Genomic DNA, 19,467 nt, shown 5'->3' with positions numbered 1-19,467 from the left:
GATAAAAGGAAAATATTGGTGGTTGAGAAAAGATCCCTGCTCACGTGTGCAGGAATAAAGACTTGCATAAAGTACATCCTAATATGTTTCCATTGGGCAGGTGTCTTCAGTCTCACAAACCTAAACATTACCCCTGAAAACATAGCAAATCTTTCAGTGATGGAACAGCAACAGAAATAACAGACTACTTGACAGCTGTACACACAGGAGACTTAATCCAATAGGCTTACACACTGAATTGCTTTTTCCTTCTTGACTTGATCAAGGTTGGGTCACATTACCGTGAGACAGCATTGTGAAACTTGCATTATTGCTACCCAGACTGAAGTGTAGCTAGCAGTATACCAGGAAGAAGCTAAGCTAACTTGGTAATTACAGTTGGTCCTTCAAGTGGACATATGTGGCTGCCCTTTCTTATGAGTGTTTTCAATCAAGGAACCAAGTCTGTATTCTCAATTTTTGTCAGATAATCACATCGCAGGAAAACTAGGCCAGTTTTTTCTTATTTAGAGCCAGAAACCTGCAGACTTCTTACATGAGGTGTTTGTCACTGTATTGTTGCTTTCCTATTTTGATGTCAGGTTACTACAATCTGTTCTGCATAGGAATAAACTGTAAAACATGTGAAAATTGAAACCAGCACACATCATCAGTAAAACAGGGTCACTTATCAATGGCGAATGGTTCCAGCTCTTTGCCAGAGCATGTTTTACGGTCTGCTGGTGAATTCTGAAGCTATTACTGAACTGTAAATCTTTGAGTGACTCAGACACTATGCACCTCAAAGGCTGCTTCTGTCCTCCTTCAAAGACAGTGCCAGAATTGTGATTTGAACACATATACAAACTGTATTCCTTTCAGTTTGAGAGGAAGGTTTGAAACTGGAATTGACCTGTAATAACACAAATTGACCTTGAGAGCCTAGTAAACAGCCTACATTTTTGCCAGCTTTGGTGGAGCAGTAATGCTAAATACAGCCCTAATTCAATGACCTTTTTTTGACGCTCAGAGGCACCGGATATACCCTTCTTGGCACAAAATTTAATATGCTTGCATAGCTAGAGGTGCCTAGTGACTTAGGAATATGAAATAATCACCATCAAAAGGCTTCGCTGAATTTTTACATACCCTTCTTGGCCTGAGTGTCATCACAGCTTTCATAGGTGCATGGTCCCCAGGCTGACCACGCCGAGGTCTCACACTCTGTAGGACAGGGGATATGGCACAGCTGGGAGGTGCTTGGAAGAGGTCCTGTACACAGCTTACGGTCCACCGGTCTCGAGGCTGTCAAAACAAAGTCAACACATTTCTCACATGTCACTGGTCACGATCCTTAGCTCTAAGTGGACAGAACCATCCTTCATTCAAAAAGGCTGCTATCTCATCATTTCAATCTGATGAAGTGATGGAAAAATGCCTGTCTTGAAGAAATGAAACAGAAGTCAGTTTACTCTCTGCATGAACAGAGCCAAATCCGATTATGTGGAGTCAGGAAGACTGTAGATATTGCAGCACCCTCTCGGACCTAGTCCTTTCATTTAATGGATAGATTATGTTACTACAACAGTTGTTCACATTGTGCTATGTGTAAATCGATGTCCTGCTGTCTTATTGAGTATGTCTTCACTTAAGAAATTGAACAAAAAGCTATATAAATCCCTTTGCTCCTGTATGATACTACAACTTCAAAAGCCTGGTTAATTAATATTTAGAAGATTATTTTTAAGCTATAACCTGAAACACAGTTAAAATTATGACAGTGTTTTTCTTTTTTTTTCTTTTACTCTAAAGACCTTCAGTGCACACTCAGCAATAAGATTTGTGCAGCAGCAGCTTTAGTTCAAGAAAGGCTTTGTTTTAGATACACATATGGTTTACATATAATATATATACATAATATATTTAAAATAATTAAAACTCTGCACAAGACAATTCTTTTTTTCATTGAAGTATTATTAATCTTTAAAGACAAATGTGAAGGCAGATTCTTCTACCCTTTAAGGATCAATAAGCCCTGGAACAGGCCAAAATCACACTCCTCCTTCCATACTTAACTCTTTTGAATTCCCAGGTTACACAGATAATAGGACAACTCTGTAAGGTACCAGAGTAAGGCATAGAACTCTAAAACAAAATGTACCATTTCATTACAAGCAAGATTTTAATTCTCTTTCCTAATATAGGACTTGACAAAATATTACATTAAGCAGAGAATATCTGCTAGAAGGCAAAGTGAAGTCTACCATACTCATTCACTTTGGCTGATTGAAGAAACGTGCAATTCCTTAACGTAAAACACTCCCATCCTACTTCCTCAGCATTTTTTTCACAGGAAAGTTACCTCATTAATTTTCTGCCACCACTACAAATAATCTCTTTCGATGGAAAGAGCTCTCTGATGAAACATATTCTGAAATAAGTTCAGAATATGACAAAATCTCCTTCTGAAAGATGAGATCAATAACCACAGGTATAGTGTTAAACAACAGGTTGCTAATGTATGGTCTCATTTGTAGATATGTGTGTGTCTTTCCATTCAGACTTTCTAAGTACATGATCTTTCCAATTACAGAAAAAGCCTTCAGTTCCCACTTTTTAAGGAGAAAAGGGAATGAAAAAATATCACCCTGTTCTGGTTTCCCATGTTGCCTCCTTTAGCACAGTTTTACACCATGTTGCTCCACATAATGAAGGCACGAAGATGGCAGATAGTCATTCAACATTACTGTCTCCAGCTCACCAATCTCTTAACAAAAAATAATACATGAACAAATATTCTAACATTTGCATAATGCTATGTTGGAATTAAATTTTATGGCAGAACATTGAATTTTACAATAAGTTTGACATGCACACCTAACGTGCATGATAATCAACATAATATGCATACCTTGTGTAGAATATGGATATAAATAAACATAATTTGCTTGTAATTGAATTTGTATTGAATAGTTTCTAATAAAAAAAGAAAACCAGTAAGTAACTGTTAACTGTATTTTTTTAACCTTGATTTAATCGGGGAATTGCCCAAGTGAAACAGTTGAAATTAAGGGTCAATTACACCCCTGAGATGCAGCCTTGCTTCAGGGAACAGAGAAAGTGTTCTGAGGAATGCCATGCTTCATCTCCAGCCTGCATCAGGATAAAGCACTTACCATCACACTAGTTTGCAGGATGTTACCCAGAAAAATAACAAAGACCTTTCATCAGGAAGCTTTAAATAGATTTTCATACCACAGATGTTCCACATAACACAGATGTTCCATATCTCAACCAGATTTTTTTACGACTCTGCCAATGGAAGGTACTACTCTGCTACTGTCGCAATCCGTTTGGCTTCAAGCTAAATTTGTAATGGTCCTGATAGTCTAAAATATGAGGAATTGTGACCGTGTTTGGATTTAAAGAGGGTGACTTAAGTAAGAGGAACATTATTACACTTTTTTCGGAGGTATCTGTGCAGTAAGTATTCTAGGTCTAGCAAACATTGTTAAATAAACTTACCATGAAAACACCTACTGAAAATATCTGTCTTTTCCATCACTCATTAGAGTGTAGGGGAAGAAAGAAGTGCTTTGGGGACAGGTAAGTGCTATCAATAAATCTCTCAATAAGCTCAAATGTTTTTGAAATGCTGTTATTAGAATATAAGTGATGTACAGATCTCTGCTACCAGATCTGTTATATATTGCTTTTAAAACAAAAGAATTCAACAGTAGGACAGACAATTTATAATCCAGATTATTAAAAAGTGTTTTCATCATTGAAGACTCAGGTTGTATTTCACCCATGATTACTCAGAATTCTTTCTTTGAGATGACAGTAAAATAAGAAAACTTAGCCTTGCCTGGGTATCTTATGAACATTTTGCTCCCATTAATTTAAATGGATTTCTTTCAGCATCAAAAAAAGTATAAATGAGCTCAGCTTTTGCTGCTTATTGTTTAGCAAAGATGCTGTGAGAGAAGATGATGCTAGATGCAGAAATTTACAGTTTAAAACCTTGTCTTATCTCTATCCTTTCATACTCTCTTGTGACAGCAGTAAAAATTGTTCTTTATTCCTTGGCAGTGGTGCTGAATGCTGATTATACCATGTGTAATACTAGAAGTTCTGTGTGGAATTTGACCAAATTTGGGGCCAAAAATGGAAAGAAAATTGAATGCATTTTGATCTCTTTTTCTTCTTCAGTCTAACTGAAAAAGTAGACTCAGTTTTGAATGAATTTCAGGTTTGAGGTAGTGACCTCAATTCAATTACCCTGTCCTCAAGCCATCTACTATATTAGGAAATTTTAGCTGAATATATTTTATACCTTTGTAAAACACCTCCCTGAATGACTGCCTTTTAAAAAGAGCTGAAAAGAAAAAACACAGTTCTGTTCTTAAGCATTTGCTATATTTATTGAGGTTTCAACCTCCCCATTCTTCTCCAGAAACCCGCAACAGACCAGTGCCCAGTAACGACCAGGCTGGCAAAGAGAGTGAATTTGTATGTGGCTGCATCAGCATAAGCAGACATAACTTCATATTCCTCCTTCTGGTCATTTGTCTCACTGGTTTTACAGCAAACAGAAGGAAATTTCTCCAATTAAAGTGCTCTCACTCAAAAAGAACAAGAAAAACCCAAGCCCAAAACACGTTATGACCAACAATGAAAGAATACATATTCTTCTCCCATATTCTACAATGCTGAATGCTGTCATCAAAAGACAGCAGGTAATTCAGGACCTGATTCTCTGAGTAACTGCACAACCCCATGCATTTAAGTAGTTCCTCTGTGTTTAACAGGCAATGAGCATGTGTTTGCAGATGTAGAATAGATTTATGCCCATAAAGGAACTTTCCTCCCATCCTCATTCTACATCGAGGATTTTAAAGGTACTTGGAAAAAGATGACACAATCTACCTCATAGGCTTACTGTGAGAGAAACTTCATGGCTAAACCAGTTAAATAGGTGAATAGAGATGAAACGATTTAAGTCAGTGGCAAGTAAATGGCAGAATGACAGTGCCCTCCAGGAATCTTGATTGTCAGTTGCCTAATTACTACACCCAATACTCCCTCTTCTTCCTCAAGTCTAAATTTATGAATTCTGATAGGAGATAATACAGACCTGAATGTCGTGAGGGATTCTGGTTCAGCTAAGTATTAAAAGTTCAAATTCTTACTGGAGCCCTAACTCGGTGTTTTAAATCTAAAAAAGCTGTGATGAACACAACAAAGCAATTCACAGAGCTCAGAATCAAGACAAAAATCAGTCACTTGCTAAAACAGTTCAGTAGAGCAGGGAACTGCCCTAGCATCCTAGCTGGCTCATGAACTTCATTAGTTTGAGTTTAGGCCTGTCACTTTAAAACTGATTTGAAATTTCCTGAGAATGCACAAATTTGTTAAACTATTTCAGAGCTATATAAACATATTAATTATAGACATACAGACAACGTAGATCCCCTGCAAGGGACATTGCCTCCTTTGCACACTTTTGAGTGAAAGGCCAGGTCGGAGGCCTTCATTTACCTACCTGTTATTTCAAAAGTGATCGATAGCAGAGGTGCAGCACTAGCCTTCGACTTGCTCTGTGACTGACTTTCTGAAATAACAGGGAAACGCCACCATGAGTATAGGAGAACGGAGGTCTTCAAAGCAGCCTTACCGAGACAGCATTCACTACAACCAACAGCAAACTACACTGAAATGAAGGCGTTTCCCCACAGCTAAAACTGGAAGGTGTCTCCCCGGCTTTTTCCCATCCTCAAATTACTCATAGTTTTCAAATGATATTGTTTTTAGAGGCCCTGATTTGCTTGTTCCTAGGAGGGCCTGGGGAGTAGCTCTGGCCCACACCAAATCCAAGATGGGAGTGGAGAGAGAGGGAGGATGAGTGGAGAAGCAGCTCTTCTGAAAATCTGTCCCCTAACACGGAAACACCCCAGAGCTCCTTTTTAAACTAAGACCCACTTCACCCCTAGTTTGAGCTCTTGAAAAATTGTTCTCATGTTTATGCATCCAAAGGCTAGTTACATTTTAATCAGCTTTCTGGGGCCTGCAGAGATTACCTCCTGATGGGCTCCGCGTATTCCTGTCACAGTCTGATAAGGGCAGATTTCACACCCGCCTAAGCCGGCGAGACTTCACAGCCTACCAAAATCCTAATCATCATTCTGAACAGTAAGCTGCCACTGATTTTATTGTTACCTCTCCTTAGCTGGGAGGTTTTACTCCTTTACTCTAAGGCAGGGGCATCTAAACTTTGTTCAGCAGAGGCGATTTACTAAAAGCCCTTGGGCAGAAGCTGATTTGCATTAAATGAAGAGGCTTGAAAGCTTCTTCCTTAATAAATACAGATGTGGGGCCCATGGAGCACACAAGTCACACCCCACTGATCCAAGCAGTCATGCTGAAATGGATGTCAGCATTAATATTCCCCACAAACTCTGCCTCTATGGCAAGTCTGAGAGTACCTTTAACCCACAGCAGAAACCTCAGTAGCCTGCAGTTTGGTCCACACTGGTCTAAATGTTGTATTGCACATGGCTTGTATAATGATGTCACTTTTCCTGAATTATGTGGCTGTAGTTATTTATTTATTCTCAATAATAATATGTGTTTGTATGAAACAGCTACAGAAGGGGATAAAATTTAATTAACAAGCTAAATGCATTTAGCTTAATTCACTAATTTCTAAATCTATAGCGCTGCATTAGTATGCAGAAGTAGACATAACATAAAATACTCAAGTGTTGTTCTTAAGTATGCATATTACCAAATGAATTAAAGATTTTGTCTCCTAAGCTGTTCTCTCTTTTCTTATGAAGCTGTACAAGCTGTAACAGTGACAAGGAACAATCTCTTCTCTCTTTCAGTTAGGGAAACAAACCCATGAAATTATATTGCCTTGAAGTCCTGAAAGCGACTTAAGAACTTGACCAAATCAAGAAAAGAAGAAAAAAAGAAGAAAAAAAATCAATTCCCTGAAAATGAAATCTAGTAATGTATTAACATGTTTCTATATTGAGCTTACATGCCAGAATTGACATATTCCATCTGCACATCAAACTGCACAGGTTCATCACTCAGCTGAAGGACACACAGGAAATTTGTAGTACAGAACGGAACTGAATCTAGGATTTCTGACCCACCTTCTCATGCTCTTTCTTATTGAGAGACATCCTTCACATAAGACAATATTTTTCAGTAGATATTAAGAAATAGTAATTTGTAGCTAGGAACCAATATTTGCAGCATAGAGAATGAAATCTCTGCTACTGCAATTAAGTATTTTCACCTGAACAAGAAAATAACTAACCTGCAAGGTAAGAAGGCACACATGACAGAAGACAATGGCTGTCAAGGAGCTCTGGAATGCTGAAGTGCTCTGATTTCACACTTATTCAATTGCAAGTGAATCAAATTTACCTTCTTTTTCCTTGAGGGTATTTAAATAGGAGAGGAGATTTTCATTAGCTTGCACGCAGTACATTTCCCGGGTTTGAACACCACCTCCACACAGCGCCGTCTGATTTCCTCGCCTCTTGTCTTGTTGGCTAAGGAGAGGATCAACACGGCATTCTGTCCACTCTGTGGTCCGCCAACCATACCTGGATCAGATTTTGTTAATTGGGTCTTTAGAAATCATGAAGCCATTTTACACAGCATTAAGTTACACAAGCTGAAACAGCTTAATAGCTTTATTCGTCTTCTAAAAGACCTGAGCCCCACAATTTCTTGTACACAGAGATGCATTACATCTGATATTTTACGTGAGTGGACACTTTTCCTCTATTGTTTCACTTTTGAAATCTTTACTTTTTAGGAAGATCTTTTCTGTTCAATTCCTGAAACATACTGCACATATAAATAGTTTATTGGAGGGAAGAAAAATTTGATATACAGAGACATAGTCTATGTTCAGATAAGCTAACTTTCAAGATTGTGACTGTCGGCATTTGTTTAGAGCTAGACAATTTATATGAACCAAAGCCAAAATATCAAAGAAACGTGCACACTGAGAAACATGAGAGCCAGAAAAGGAGAGGGGAAAAAAACACAACAACCCAACCCCCCCAAAACAACCCCAAAGCCTCTTGTTCATCTTTGATAAGGGACAGAAGTTTCTCCTGAATATCAGGGTAAAACTATAATTGTGGTTTTTTTATTATTACTTCAGAAACAACCTTTCACTAAGTTCCTTTTTCACTGTCAAGAGGAAGAAGACTCTGCAATACTGAAGCATCCCTGCAGGGTACTGATGAATGATGAGAAGCTGTGAGCCTTCCAATCAGTGAAAGCACAGGAAAGAAGATCTGTGACTCCCAGTTAAAACCCCAATCAAGATTATGAACCACAAGAAATGCCACAGAATTTTCTACCCAACAAATACTTTAAGGCTAAATCAAGCCAACTGCCTCCTAATGTGGCTGGAGATGGGGAAAGATGACATTTCAACTCTTAAATGAAAAATATGTACTACAGTCAAAGATGCTTAACATCAAATGACATTTTCCCAGACTCTCTTCTCAGTCTGATAAAGAAAAAGCACAGTTTGGATTTTAATATTAATCTCGATTAGTTGATAAAGATTACAGCAATCTCTTGAATAGTAAAGTGCTTGCTGTCATTTCTCCTAAACAGGGTTAATTTATTTACTGTCACTGTTAGCCTCTCCCACTTTCCATTGGGGCCCAGTCCTGCTTTAGTTGTGCTGAATACGAGTCTCACTAAAAAAGCTTGGCTGCTAAACAGATGTTTATCGCCTCTTTCCTATGTTCAGTATTTCATCTGCAAACAGACAAGTACTTCAGAAAACTGATTCTGGCAGAAACTATGTAGGAAAAGATCACTGGCAAATTAATACAATTAATTTATTATAGTCTTGACTGAGCCTGCATACACACAAACATTTTATTTTAAAAGTTAACACTAAAGAAAAAATATGTATTTGTTATTTTTCCTGTATTTAGAGGAGGAAGTGATTTCACTATAATAGCAGATATTGCAGACTTCAGGCTTTTAAGAAGAGCACTGAATAAGCAAAGGATAAAAAATTAAAACTATTATTTCTTTAATAATGATTTGGTTGATATTCCACCACCAGCCCTGAATGCTTAACTGAAATTCTTCATTTTAATATAGGGAGAACTGAAATGAACCAACTTACGTAATGCACGGTGCCACACCATCTCCTTGAGAAACACACTGCTCTGTTTCTTCTAATTGTGGGCATTCACTTTCACTGCCAATGGGGAGCTGTTTAATGGTCCGTGATCTTGTACGATTCCCTTTCGGGGTTGTCATGTCAAAGCAGGTCTTGGAGCAGGGGGTCCATTCTGACCACTCTGACACCTGGCACTCCTTCGTGATCACACAGGACTGGAACGTAATGGGCAACTTGTCTTGTTTGCAGAAGCTGTAATAAGAGACCATTACAATTTTCAGCACCCATATACACAGACAGTCATGAACTTCTACAGAAAAGTGAAGTCCGTTGCAACATGCAAAGTCAGTAAATATTTGTAAAGCTGTTGAGTTCCATTCCATGTGTATGTGATCCCAAAAGTTCAGGTAAAAGGGCTTTTGGTTAAAGTGACTCAAACCAGATACATAAGATTTGCTGTAGTTAGAAATGACCAGTACTGCCACATCTGTGATCAAAATTAAAATATAAATCTTCATACATATATAGAAGTACAAAAGAGGAAATACATCAACATTTCACCACTTATCTTCTATTTTTATGTATACTCAATTATTTTTCTTGGAACAAAAAGGAAGTGAAGGATCAATAACAGAGATAGCTATACAATGTTTTTTAAGAGAACCAAGTGCTCAATGTCATCTTCTCCTCATTTCCAGACTACAAATGGCTTAAAAATGCAATGTCAGATATATTGAATACTTGGTCACTAATAATTTGCTTTTTTTAACAGCTGGTATATTGCCACAGTGATGCCTCATGGTCTAAAAGGGGAATGATCTCTGCCTTAAAATAGAGCCTTTCCTGCTACAGTGAATCCATAGCCTTAATTTCCTGTTCCTCGTGAAGGCCATCATATAATTTCCATTCTCCATCTGATTGCTTCATTCACATATTACATAGGTTGTCAGCAAGATTTCCTCCTTTTAATGCCTCTGCATTTTTAAATGTCATATTCTAACTAAAACCCAACATTTCTACTTTAAAGCTTGATTCACAATAGGAAAATGAGCAATAGAGAAGCTAAACTACAATTAAAGTGATCATAACTTTAACTCCTTAATTATAATTACAATGCAAATATATTTATCATGTCTGTTTTGGAATAAAATTCTGGCTTCTGAAGTAGTTAAACAGGCAGGAAAAAGATTTATTGGCACTGCAGATGGCACAATGAAACGCTCTGTTCGGTACCAGTCCTATAAATAACAAAACAAAGGCTCATTTTTTTCCTTTTAATAGAATACAAAATAATGCAGAATAATGAATATTTACAACAACTTTGTTGTTGTACAAAATTGTGCCCTACCCATATATCCAACATCAGGTTGAACTGCCATTAACAAAATTTTGTAATACTAGAACTAGGGATACTTGATGAGACTAATAGGAGATTTAAAAACACAATAAATGAAAGTACTTCTATACACAAGAGGCAGAGCAATTCTACATCTGGCTAACAGAAGATCCAGGTTATGGAGACAGATGGTGTCAGCAGGTTCAGAAAGAGGTTGGACAAATTTGTGGGTGATAGGTCTATATATGGATACTAAAATGACTAGGCAGTGATATACTAGCCACCATCCCTAATACATTGACTTTGGATACTGGAGAAATACAAAGAGAATGGACTGCAAAAGGCAGCCAGGCCTCATGTGCTTGGTCTTTAAATAGCATCTCCCTTTACCACTGCTGGAGACAATAGGCTGGAGACACTGCTGGGCTTGACAGACCATAGGGGATTACTCAGTAGGGGATTTCTTATGTTCTTATTATGTGAAAGGCAGGGGGGACAAAACCTAACACATGATAGACAACATTTATTCTGCTTAAGGATGGAAACTACACCCTGTTTGGGGTGAAAGACACTCAAAGCTTTTGAGAAAATTATTCTTTAATAATGGACTTTTTTCACCTTCATGTAGTCCCATCTGGCATAGGACTACAGTACTGTAAAATTCAATATAGCAGTTTCTGTACTTTTAACAAAACATATAGACTCATTTATCCCACAAAGACACAATCTTAATGACTGGAGAAAAGACCTATTCCTTATAGATTCTGTCATGGGCAGCATTTGCAAATCCTTCTGGAGAACAGATGATGTATCATCATATCCCAAGTTCCTTTCCAGCGTGACTCCTTTGACAGCAAACCCACCCTCTTCACTCGTACTGTGACTGGGGCTGAGTGTAATTATAGACACATATTGCCAGGGAACATGCACAAAATTGCCACCACAAAGTAGCTTTGGTGCGGAGTGAAGAGATCAGTGATGTATAATACTGCATGGGCTTTGCATCTGCTTCAAAACTTATTTGGGAGAGGTGTTATATGAGAAAGACTAATATTCATTCTTAGAAGTTGTTTTAATAAATAAATAAATAAATAAATAATCTTTCTTCACTGAAGCTACCTTCAACCTGCCTGTATCCCCTAACTGTCACAAACCCTAAAGGTGTCCCTGGCTGTGATTCCTCCACAGCTTCATGCAGAGATTGTTTGCTTCCCTGATAAGGGAAACCTCCACCACAACACAAAGGGTTGATGCGTAGGAGAAATGAGATCTTGAGCTGCAATCAAGCTAAAAAACTAATGCACTTACCAGTTTTTAAAAAAATAATATTCCGAGCTAGTTAAATTCAAAAGGAATTTTTATCACAGATTTTCTGAACAAAGTGGAAAAATTTGACAAAACTGAGCCAGTGTACTGAGGAAAAAAAAAGTTTTCCCATAACCATAATTGAAAAAAACACTTTAACAGAAAGTTGTAAATCAGTTCCACTTAAACATTAAGGCCAGACCTGCTAACTAGTGATATTTATTAATTTTTAATGGATATAGTCACTTCCTGAAAGATTACTATAGGTCCCAGGCACTTTTCAGATTCCAAGAGCGACTAGATCACTCACAAAGAATTCAACGTAGGCACTACTGCAACTTTAGATAACAAATATTGATTTCACAGATCCTTAAACTGTAATTGCTATATATGCAAAAAGACCTCCTAAAAATTCTTGCTTTTCAGTACCCCTGTAATGTTGAATACCATGATGATGAAGTCCCTCTGTGGATTATGATGCAAAATGTTTTTAAAGATTTAGACCTAGATTTGTTCACAGGATTCAGCTGAAGAGTTATTTGGTCAGTGGTATAGATTCAGCAGGCTGGTACCTTCCACTTCAAGCTCATTTTATTTTCTATAAAAAGCTGTTGTTGGTATAGCTTATAAAATTAAAATGGTCATTTAATCTTGTTTGTTATTAATCATTTCCATATGTGGGTATGAAGAGGACCCAAACAGAATTGTACCATGCTACTAACCCCAGTGTTTATTTATGATCCTTGATAGAAGTAAAGCAATAGAATTAAAGCATGCCTCACTTCAAGTATTTACTTATATAATTAATCAATTTTAAATTAAATATAAAACAATTAAGTTCTTAAGTTCTTATAACCAGAACATAAATATTACTAGGCAGACAAACAAGAGGCTTAGTGAGTTATCCATTTATTTTCTTTCTTTCTTATTAAAACCATGCACCACTTGCAGTATTACGTAAATACTGACAAGTAACTGATTTTGTTGTAAGTCACCAGCAAACTCTTTACTGTTATACATACTGTCATATTATTTTTGTGAGGGGGAAGAGACAGTTACAGTTAGCAAAAGAAGTGTCAGACAAGCAAATTAGTTGCTGTTTCTTCTTTTAACACTTGGTTTTCTTTGAACATGTTCAAGAAACTGAGAGAGCTAATTGCAAATGGCCAATATCAAGAGTTTTCCTTCATGTTGCAGACAGCAGAAGATGATGCGTTGCATTCTAGATCAAGTAGGGACTAGGGAACTCTCAGTATCACAAATCTCTCTAAAGAAGACCCAGTCAAAACTCTTTAGTTAAGTAAATTATTATGGAAGTGCTTCAATCTCTTTGAAGATAACAGAGTCATCTGCTTCCAGAGCAGATGACAAAGCCTTCCCCTCACCACCACCTTTCCCTGTCCCAAGTGCATGTATACCTATTACCTGCAACTAAACTAATCTGCATTTAATTTCATGTTGCATCTCTGCATATCCCCCTTTCCCAGGAAATTTGGGAACAATGAATTTGATCTTCATAAGTCCCCTTTCATTTTTCAAAGATCTTTTTTCTTCTTTTTTTATTCTTGACACCTTTAAAATATTTGCAGAAGATTTTCAAACTTTATCTTACCAAGAGAAACAGATGTTTCTCATAGCTTTCAGTGCAGATGACTATATATAGACTGGTATTCATTATTAAACTTACTAATACCGTACTGTATAAAAACATTAACTCTCAAAAATACATGTGCCATTTAAAAAGTTCAGTATATGAAAGATGAGCTTAAGGCTTATCAGAGACTAGGTTCATTGCACCCACGAGATCCTTTAAGGGTGGAATGGATTTGCTGAACATGCCTCATACTGTGGCGTGTTTCAAAAGGGGCCACAGGGACCAGCCAGGTCTTTATTATTCTCTTCCACTGCATTTAAAGAGATGGAACGACGATATTCAGATTGGGAAAAGGGGGTCCTCTCCCTCACTAGAGCAGTTAAAGAGGCTGAAATGCTGCGTACTTCACAGGATGTTATAGTACAGGGTCCTTTCCCGCTCTTAAATTCAATCCTCAATGGGTCACCTCCTCCAGAGGGAGTAGCCCAAAAGGCCACAGTTAGAAAATGGTATGCATATCTAGAAAGAATAAGCCAATTGCTCCCACTAAAGGAGGGTCCAACTAAAGTTTTCAAACTACAGCAACCTGTAAACCCTGACCCAGCCTTGCTGGGTCAACCATATAAACCTTCTCTGATTGAGGAGGCACCCAAATTCATGGCAGGCTCAGATGTGCAAGGAGTGCAGTTCACAGATGCATCTGCCTGTCGAGTGGGATCAAAATGGCAATATAAAGCAGGGGTGCTGGAGATTGGTACTGGGAAGACAGTCGAAGAAGAGGGTGAAGGTAGTGCACAAGTAGGAGAACTACAGGCTTTATTACTGGCCATAGAGAATGGTGCTACCGTCTATACTGACTCTTACGCAACCTTTAAGGGTGGTACAGAGTGGATATGTAGTGGGAATCTAGTAAGTGGGAAGTAGGTCATGCGAAAGTGTGGAGGACAGAGGACTGGCAACATCTCCTGGCAATAGGGAGATCCTGACCTTTAAAGGTGGGATGGGTGAAGGGACATGCTTGGGATGGAAGCCCAGCCGCGAGATGGAATCAGCACGTGAACCACCTGTCCCAAATCAGGATGGTCACCGGTGAGAAGGAAGATTGGGATAGACTAGCAGAATGGTTGCATATCAAATGAAGCCACTCAGGGAAAGCAGATGTCTATTACGAATGCCAGTCTTGGGGTTGGCCAGTGTCTATGAAAACCTGTGAAGCAATTCTTACAGATTGCCCGCAATGCCGAATAAGGCTTAAAGCTAATCACCCAAACCAAGCTCCGGCCCAGCATATCAGACAAGGCAAGGCTCTTTGGAGCACATGGCAGGTTGATTACATTGGTCTTCTGAGACCATCTCATGGGAGTGGAAAGACTCACCACATCAGTGCCCAGTGGATAATACTGGACTTCTAACCCTGTGACCCGGTTTTAAGACCGAGGCCTAGTTTGTGCTTTTTTACAGGATCATGAAGGAACGAGTCATTCCAGTCCTTTTGCTGACAGTGATGATGGTGACAGGCGTGGATGGTGAAGATCTGGATGATAATGTCGTGGCTAAATGATGGACATTAATATATCGTGAGTCCTTGACCTCGCATGAGAGCAATGTAACAATTACAGTTGGAGGTTCAGATTGGATGGGGGACGAGGTTATACTGATGTTGTTTATAGTTGGTCTCCAGGTGCAGTAAATGCTAGTTCAGTATGAGACACCAGATGTGACTATATCCTCCAACTAACCCATGGGATCACGGGGTGGAGTTGGAATGGTACTATGCTCTGAAATTCCATGGGGGCAACTGTATGGTACTCGAGGAACATCGATAGAACACTCTAGAACTGAGTTTACAGCTATCAACCTTAGCCAATGCTACATCTAACAATTTGGGGACTCTCAAACAATCGGTTATAACATATCGGTAAAATGACTATCAAAAAATTGGGCTGTATTGGATTAGATGCCCAAGAAAGAGAAGGGTATATGTAAAGTTTTGAACATGTCAATGGACAACTGCTGTGTTCACTCCAAATGTGTCAATGTGGCTTCAAGACTAAATCAACGAGAGAATATGGCAAGAGACTCAGAGGCAATTGCTTCTGCACCAGGGACCAACCGGTTGGGAAAAGTTTTGATATGTTCAGATTTTCTTTCACAGGGTGGGCAACCAGCCCTCTCTAATCTTTAATAATGCTTGTAGTTATGATTACTGTAACCTATATTGCAATAAGTTCTATCAAATACTTGGTAGTGAAGCCTATACTAATGGTTAAGTATACTCCTTTAAACTGTCCATACACTGAATATTCCTGTGTTCGATATTCCACTTTAGTTCTAGACCAAAGGGAACGATGACACACAATGAGTGTCAAACTCGCCAAACTGCACCCCCTTTTAACTTTGGAGGCAAGAGGTGACTGTACCACCACTCCAGGGAAACCAGTCGAATCATGACTGTGGTCACGGGGTGGATTGTGGCAATATATCCCACCCCCACCCCCACCCATCCCGCCAGCAGGAAACGAAACTTCTCCAGGAAGGGAGAAGGGGAAGAAAACCCTGGAGGCTGCAGGTTGACATTTGAACTGGCCAATTGAGATGCGCCAGGTACACCGAGGTGACCCTCCTGGCCAACAGAATTAAATGACCACAGATCAGATTCGACAGGGGTATAAACGGGGTCCCGCCGGAGGACATGTTGGAACCAGTCCTCCTTGGAGCAGTGGGTCTGCAGTCAGGGACTCCCCCTCGGGTCGGGGCACCGCCTGAGGTAACTCCTCGGGGGAGAGAGCCCTCAGCTTTTAGGGGAGTGATACGCGCGTTTTGAGCCACCACTTTAAATCTTGGGGATTCTTAAGTTGGCCGTGTAGTAGTAATTCTCTTTACATTGAGCCTGTGGTTTTATAAAATGTTACCAGACTTCTAACTAGCTTTTGCTGAAGAATAAATATGAGTTTTAACACCTGTTGGATTTGGTTAGTCATGCATCTGTTACATTTTAAATTGGCGTAGTCGGCAGGATGGTGTTAATGGAGGAATTATTACGGAGGCACAGCTGCAGCCCTTCTCCCCCAGGTCTGGACTGGGCGAAGGAGAAGTGGTCCGACCCGTGTCCAACAGCAGTCATGGAGAGAGTAGAACTATGCCGCGGAACCTGTCGAGATGGCAAAGGCAGCGTGTGTGCCCTCCTGGGCGCCTGCTTGATTCAAGCACAGAACCGAAAGAGTGATTCTGCTAAAAGGCAAGGGGAAATAGATTGTCTGAAGGTGGAATTGGAGAAAAGGGACGTGTGGCCCCTTATTGAAACAGAAGGGCATGCGGGTCCGCACGGTGGGAGCCCCCGGAGCGCTGTTTGCATGGCCCCTTGGTCGGGACCCGAACTCGGCGAGTTGCAAGCTAATTTTTCGCGCAAGCCGGGTGAAACCAAAACTGAGTATTTGTGGAGAGTTTCTTTAACGGGGGCGGATCAGATACTGTTGAGTGATGGTGAAGCGAGAGGTTACTGGGGACCGGGAGTGTTTCTGAGTGCTGGACTGGCAGGTGATCAGTTGATAACGTCCCGAGTAGCCTACTGGGCTGGGGGGGTGGACCCCAAGGAGAGAGGAGAATCTGTTACTATCCGGGGAAAGGGACTGTCGCAGTTAACGGAGGGCAGCAGGAGGGTCCGCCCAGCCGGTTGCAAACCCAGCCCCGAGCGGTCTCGAACTCGGGGGCTGTCGGGTCGGAACTACGATCCCGGCAGGGACGCTCTCTGGCGGAGGGCACTGGCACTGGGGGCAGCCCGAGCTGTGCTGCAGGGGGCAGTCTGGTGGCGGTCCAGGAGTGGGATTGCTGGAGGGGAAAGCTAGAGACCCAAGGGAAGCGCCAGCAACCTCGCCTCCTTGGGAAGAGAAACAGGACCCTTTCGCGGCACTGTCAGAGGAACTGGAAGGGCTAAAAAACTAGAAGCTGTGGTTTGGGGTTCAGGCCACCCAGTCCACATGGTGAATACCTGCCAATGGTCTGCTGATAAGGAGCCTTATAGACACATTCCTGTGGGCCCAAAACAGATAAGTTTGGAATTCTTAATTGATACAGGAGCCCAAATTAGTGTTTTAAATGATCTACAAGCTAGTGAGCTGGGAATTAGGCCATCAAGAAAGGCTATAAACATTAGAGGAGTAACAGGGGTGACAGAAAAACGCCCCATAGCTTGAACACAACTTTAGCTACCTGGGGATAAAAGAATGACAGCTGTGGAAGTGGCTTTACGCCCCTGTGACAGAAATATACTGGGATTTGATGTGCTGGCAGGCAGACAATGGTATCTACCCGATAGTAGGGTGTGGAGCTTTGGGGGCAGGGAGGCAGAGGCTATTCATGTGAGAACATTGCAGGTTGATCCTGCACTACCGCAATCTAAGGTAACCCGTGTCCCTCAATACCCACTTCCAGCCGCGGCCAAACAGGGCATTTCAGAAGTAATTGATGATCTGGAGAAAAGGGAGTTCATCAGTTGCACACATTCTCCTTATAATTCTCCTGTTTGGCCAGTCTGTAAATCAGGTGGAAGGTGGCGACTAACAATTGATTATAAAAGATTCAACAGTAATACCCCACCATTAACTTCTGCCATCCCAAGTATTACGTCAGTGATTGCCCACCCTCTCTATGACTTGCTCCAAAAAAACAGAAAATGGGATTGGACTTTGCAACATACGGAAGCCCTTAACGCTCTGAAAGATGAGCTAAGAAGGTTGGTCACATTTCCTTTAAATGTCTGATCCAAGAAACTGCACAGATTGATTCTTAATCAAAACTTGAGAATGTCTCTGTTACACAAAATAGTGTCTTCTGGGTTTGGTACCTAATGTTACAGATTTGATCTCCACAAAAAATTTGAAGCAAAGCTTAATTTCATGTAAATCACTCTGCACTTTCTGATGGATTTGTGCATCTGATTTAGTTACCCAAAGTTGGATGAATCTTCTCACAGGAAAAAAAGCAAATGGGCAGGTAACAGGTCAGAAGATGAAATAGACAGTTAACATTCACTTCATGATACCACCCAAACCACTAGAAGTTCTGCATCAAACATCTCCACGCTCTGTGTACTTTCAGTAACATCCAAGCACACACTATATGCAAATTTAGCCATTCAAAAAATGCAAGGAGTGCACAAATAAGTCCTCACTATCAACCCTTATAGCCCATATACTTCCATCCAGATAACTGCTTGGGAAGCTCAAAGTACATAAGTTGTTATAGGTCAACAGAGCAGACTGGATACAAGAAGCAGTAGCATAGGAGTAACGTAAAGTCTGCAGGAACTTGCTCTCAGTTCAGTGAATACATTCAAAGGACAGTGTCCTAAGTGTCTTTCTTTTGGCAGGGAAGAGGGGCATTATACAATTTGAAGTAAGGCTGTCATTTGAGAAAGTATCATTTCAGACAATAGATAGATACACTGGGGAACTGAAGCTTAAGGTATATAAGCACGTAGGTGACATAGTGGAAAGAGAAGGCAATCCCAAGCAAAACAAAACATCACAGGGGATGAATGAGCCCTATTGCTATTAAGCCAACATCACACCTATTCCTGACCTCAAAGACTTGGATTAGATAAATGAACTAAAGAAAAAGGCAGTGGTGGTTCAAAGGGCAAAATACAGAACATAATTGCTGCTCAACCTCTTTTGGGGATGTGTGGTGAGGAATTTGTGTCTACTCACGTTCTGTAGCCTCATTTTTGCTCTTACAGCAATAAATAAAAACTAAATATCACTTTGGATTGGAAGGTTCCCCCTGGGGATTTCAAAGTAATTTATGGGATAATTAAGGCTACAGAAACATAGAGAATGAAGCTGGAGGCATAAGCCTGGAGAGAATTGCACTATAGTACCTGTGTACAAATGAGCAAGCTGTGCAGTTGAAAGCAGACTTTTCATTGGAAGATAAGCTTTTAAAAGTGTGATAAAATTAGATTAGTCAAGAGATAAAACAATTCTTTCTAAGGTACCCTAAATTTCTATTAGAGAGTGAATCATGCTTTTATAATTTTTTAAAATCAGGACAAATTCATTTTATATGCCAATGACC

At 39.9% G+C, this 19,467-nt stretch overlaps 1 protein-coding gene across 1 annotated transcript in view; it reads right to left on the bottom strand.

Moving 5' to 3' along the window:
* THSD7A (thrombospondin type 1 domain containing 7A) overlaps window positions 1–19,467 on the bottom strand; it is a 300,060-nt gene that overhangs the window by 104,084 nt on the left and 176,509 nt on the right. Inside the window, exons 5-7 of the mRNA XM_069774348.1 lie at window positions 9,161–9,409; window positions 7,420–7,601; window positions 1,129–1,284 (exon numbers count right to left, since the gene is read on the bottom strand). Coding sequence (XP_069630449.1) covers window positions 1,129–1,284; window positions 7,420–7,601; window positions 9,161–9,409 — 587 coding nt within the window. The remainder of the gene's footprint in view (window positions 1–1,128; window positions 1,285–7,419; window positions 7,602–9,160; window positions 9,410–19,467) is intronic.

Source organism: Haliaeetus albicilla, chromosome 2, assembly GCF_947461875.1.
Source record: "Haliaeetus albicilla chromosome 2, bHalAlb1.1, whole genome shotgun sequence".
NCBI lineage: Eukaryota > Metazoa > Chordata > Aves > Accipitriformes > Accipitridae > Haliaeetus > Haliaeetus albicilla.
The sequence above is the reverse complement of the archived record's forward strand: the minus strand, read 5'-3'. Positions and strand labels throughout refer to the sequence as shown.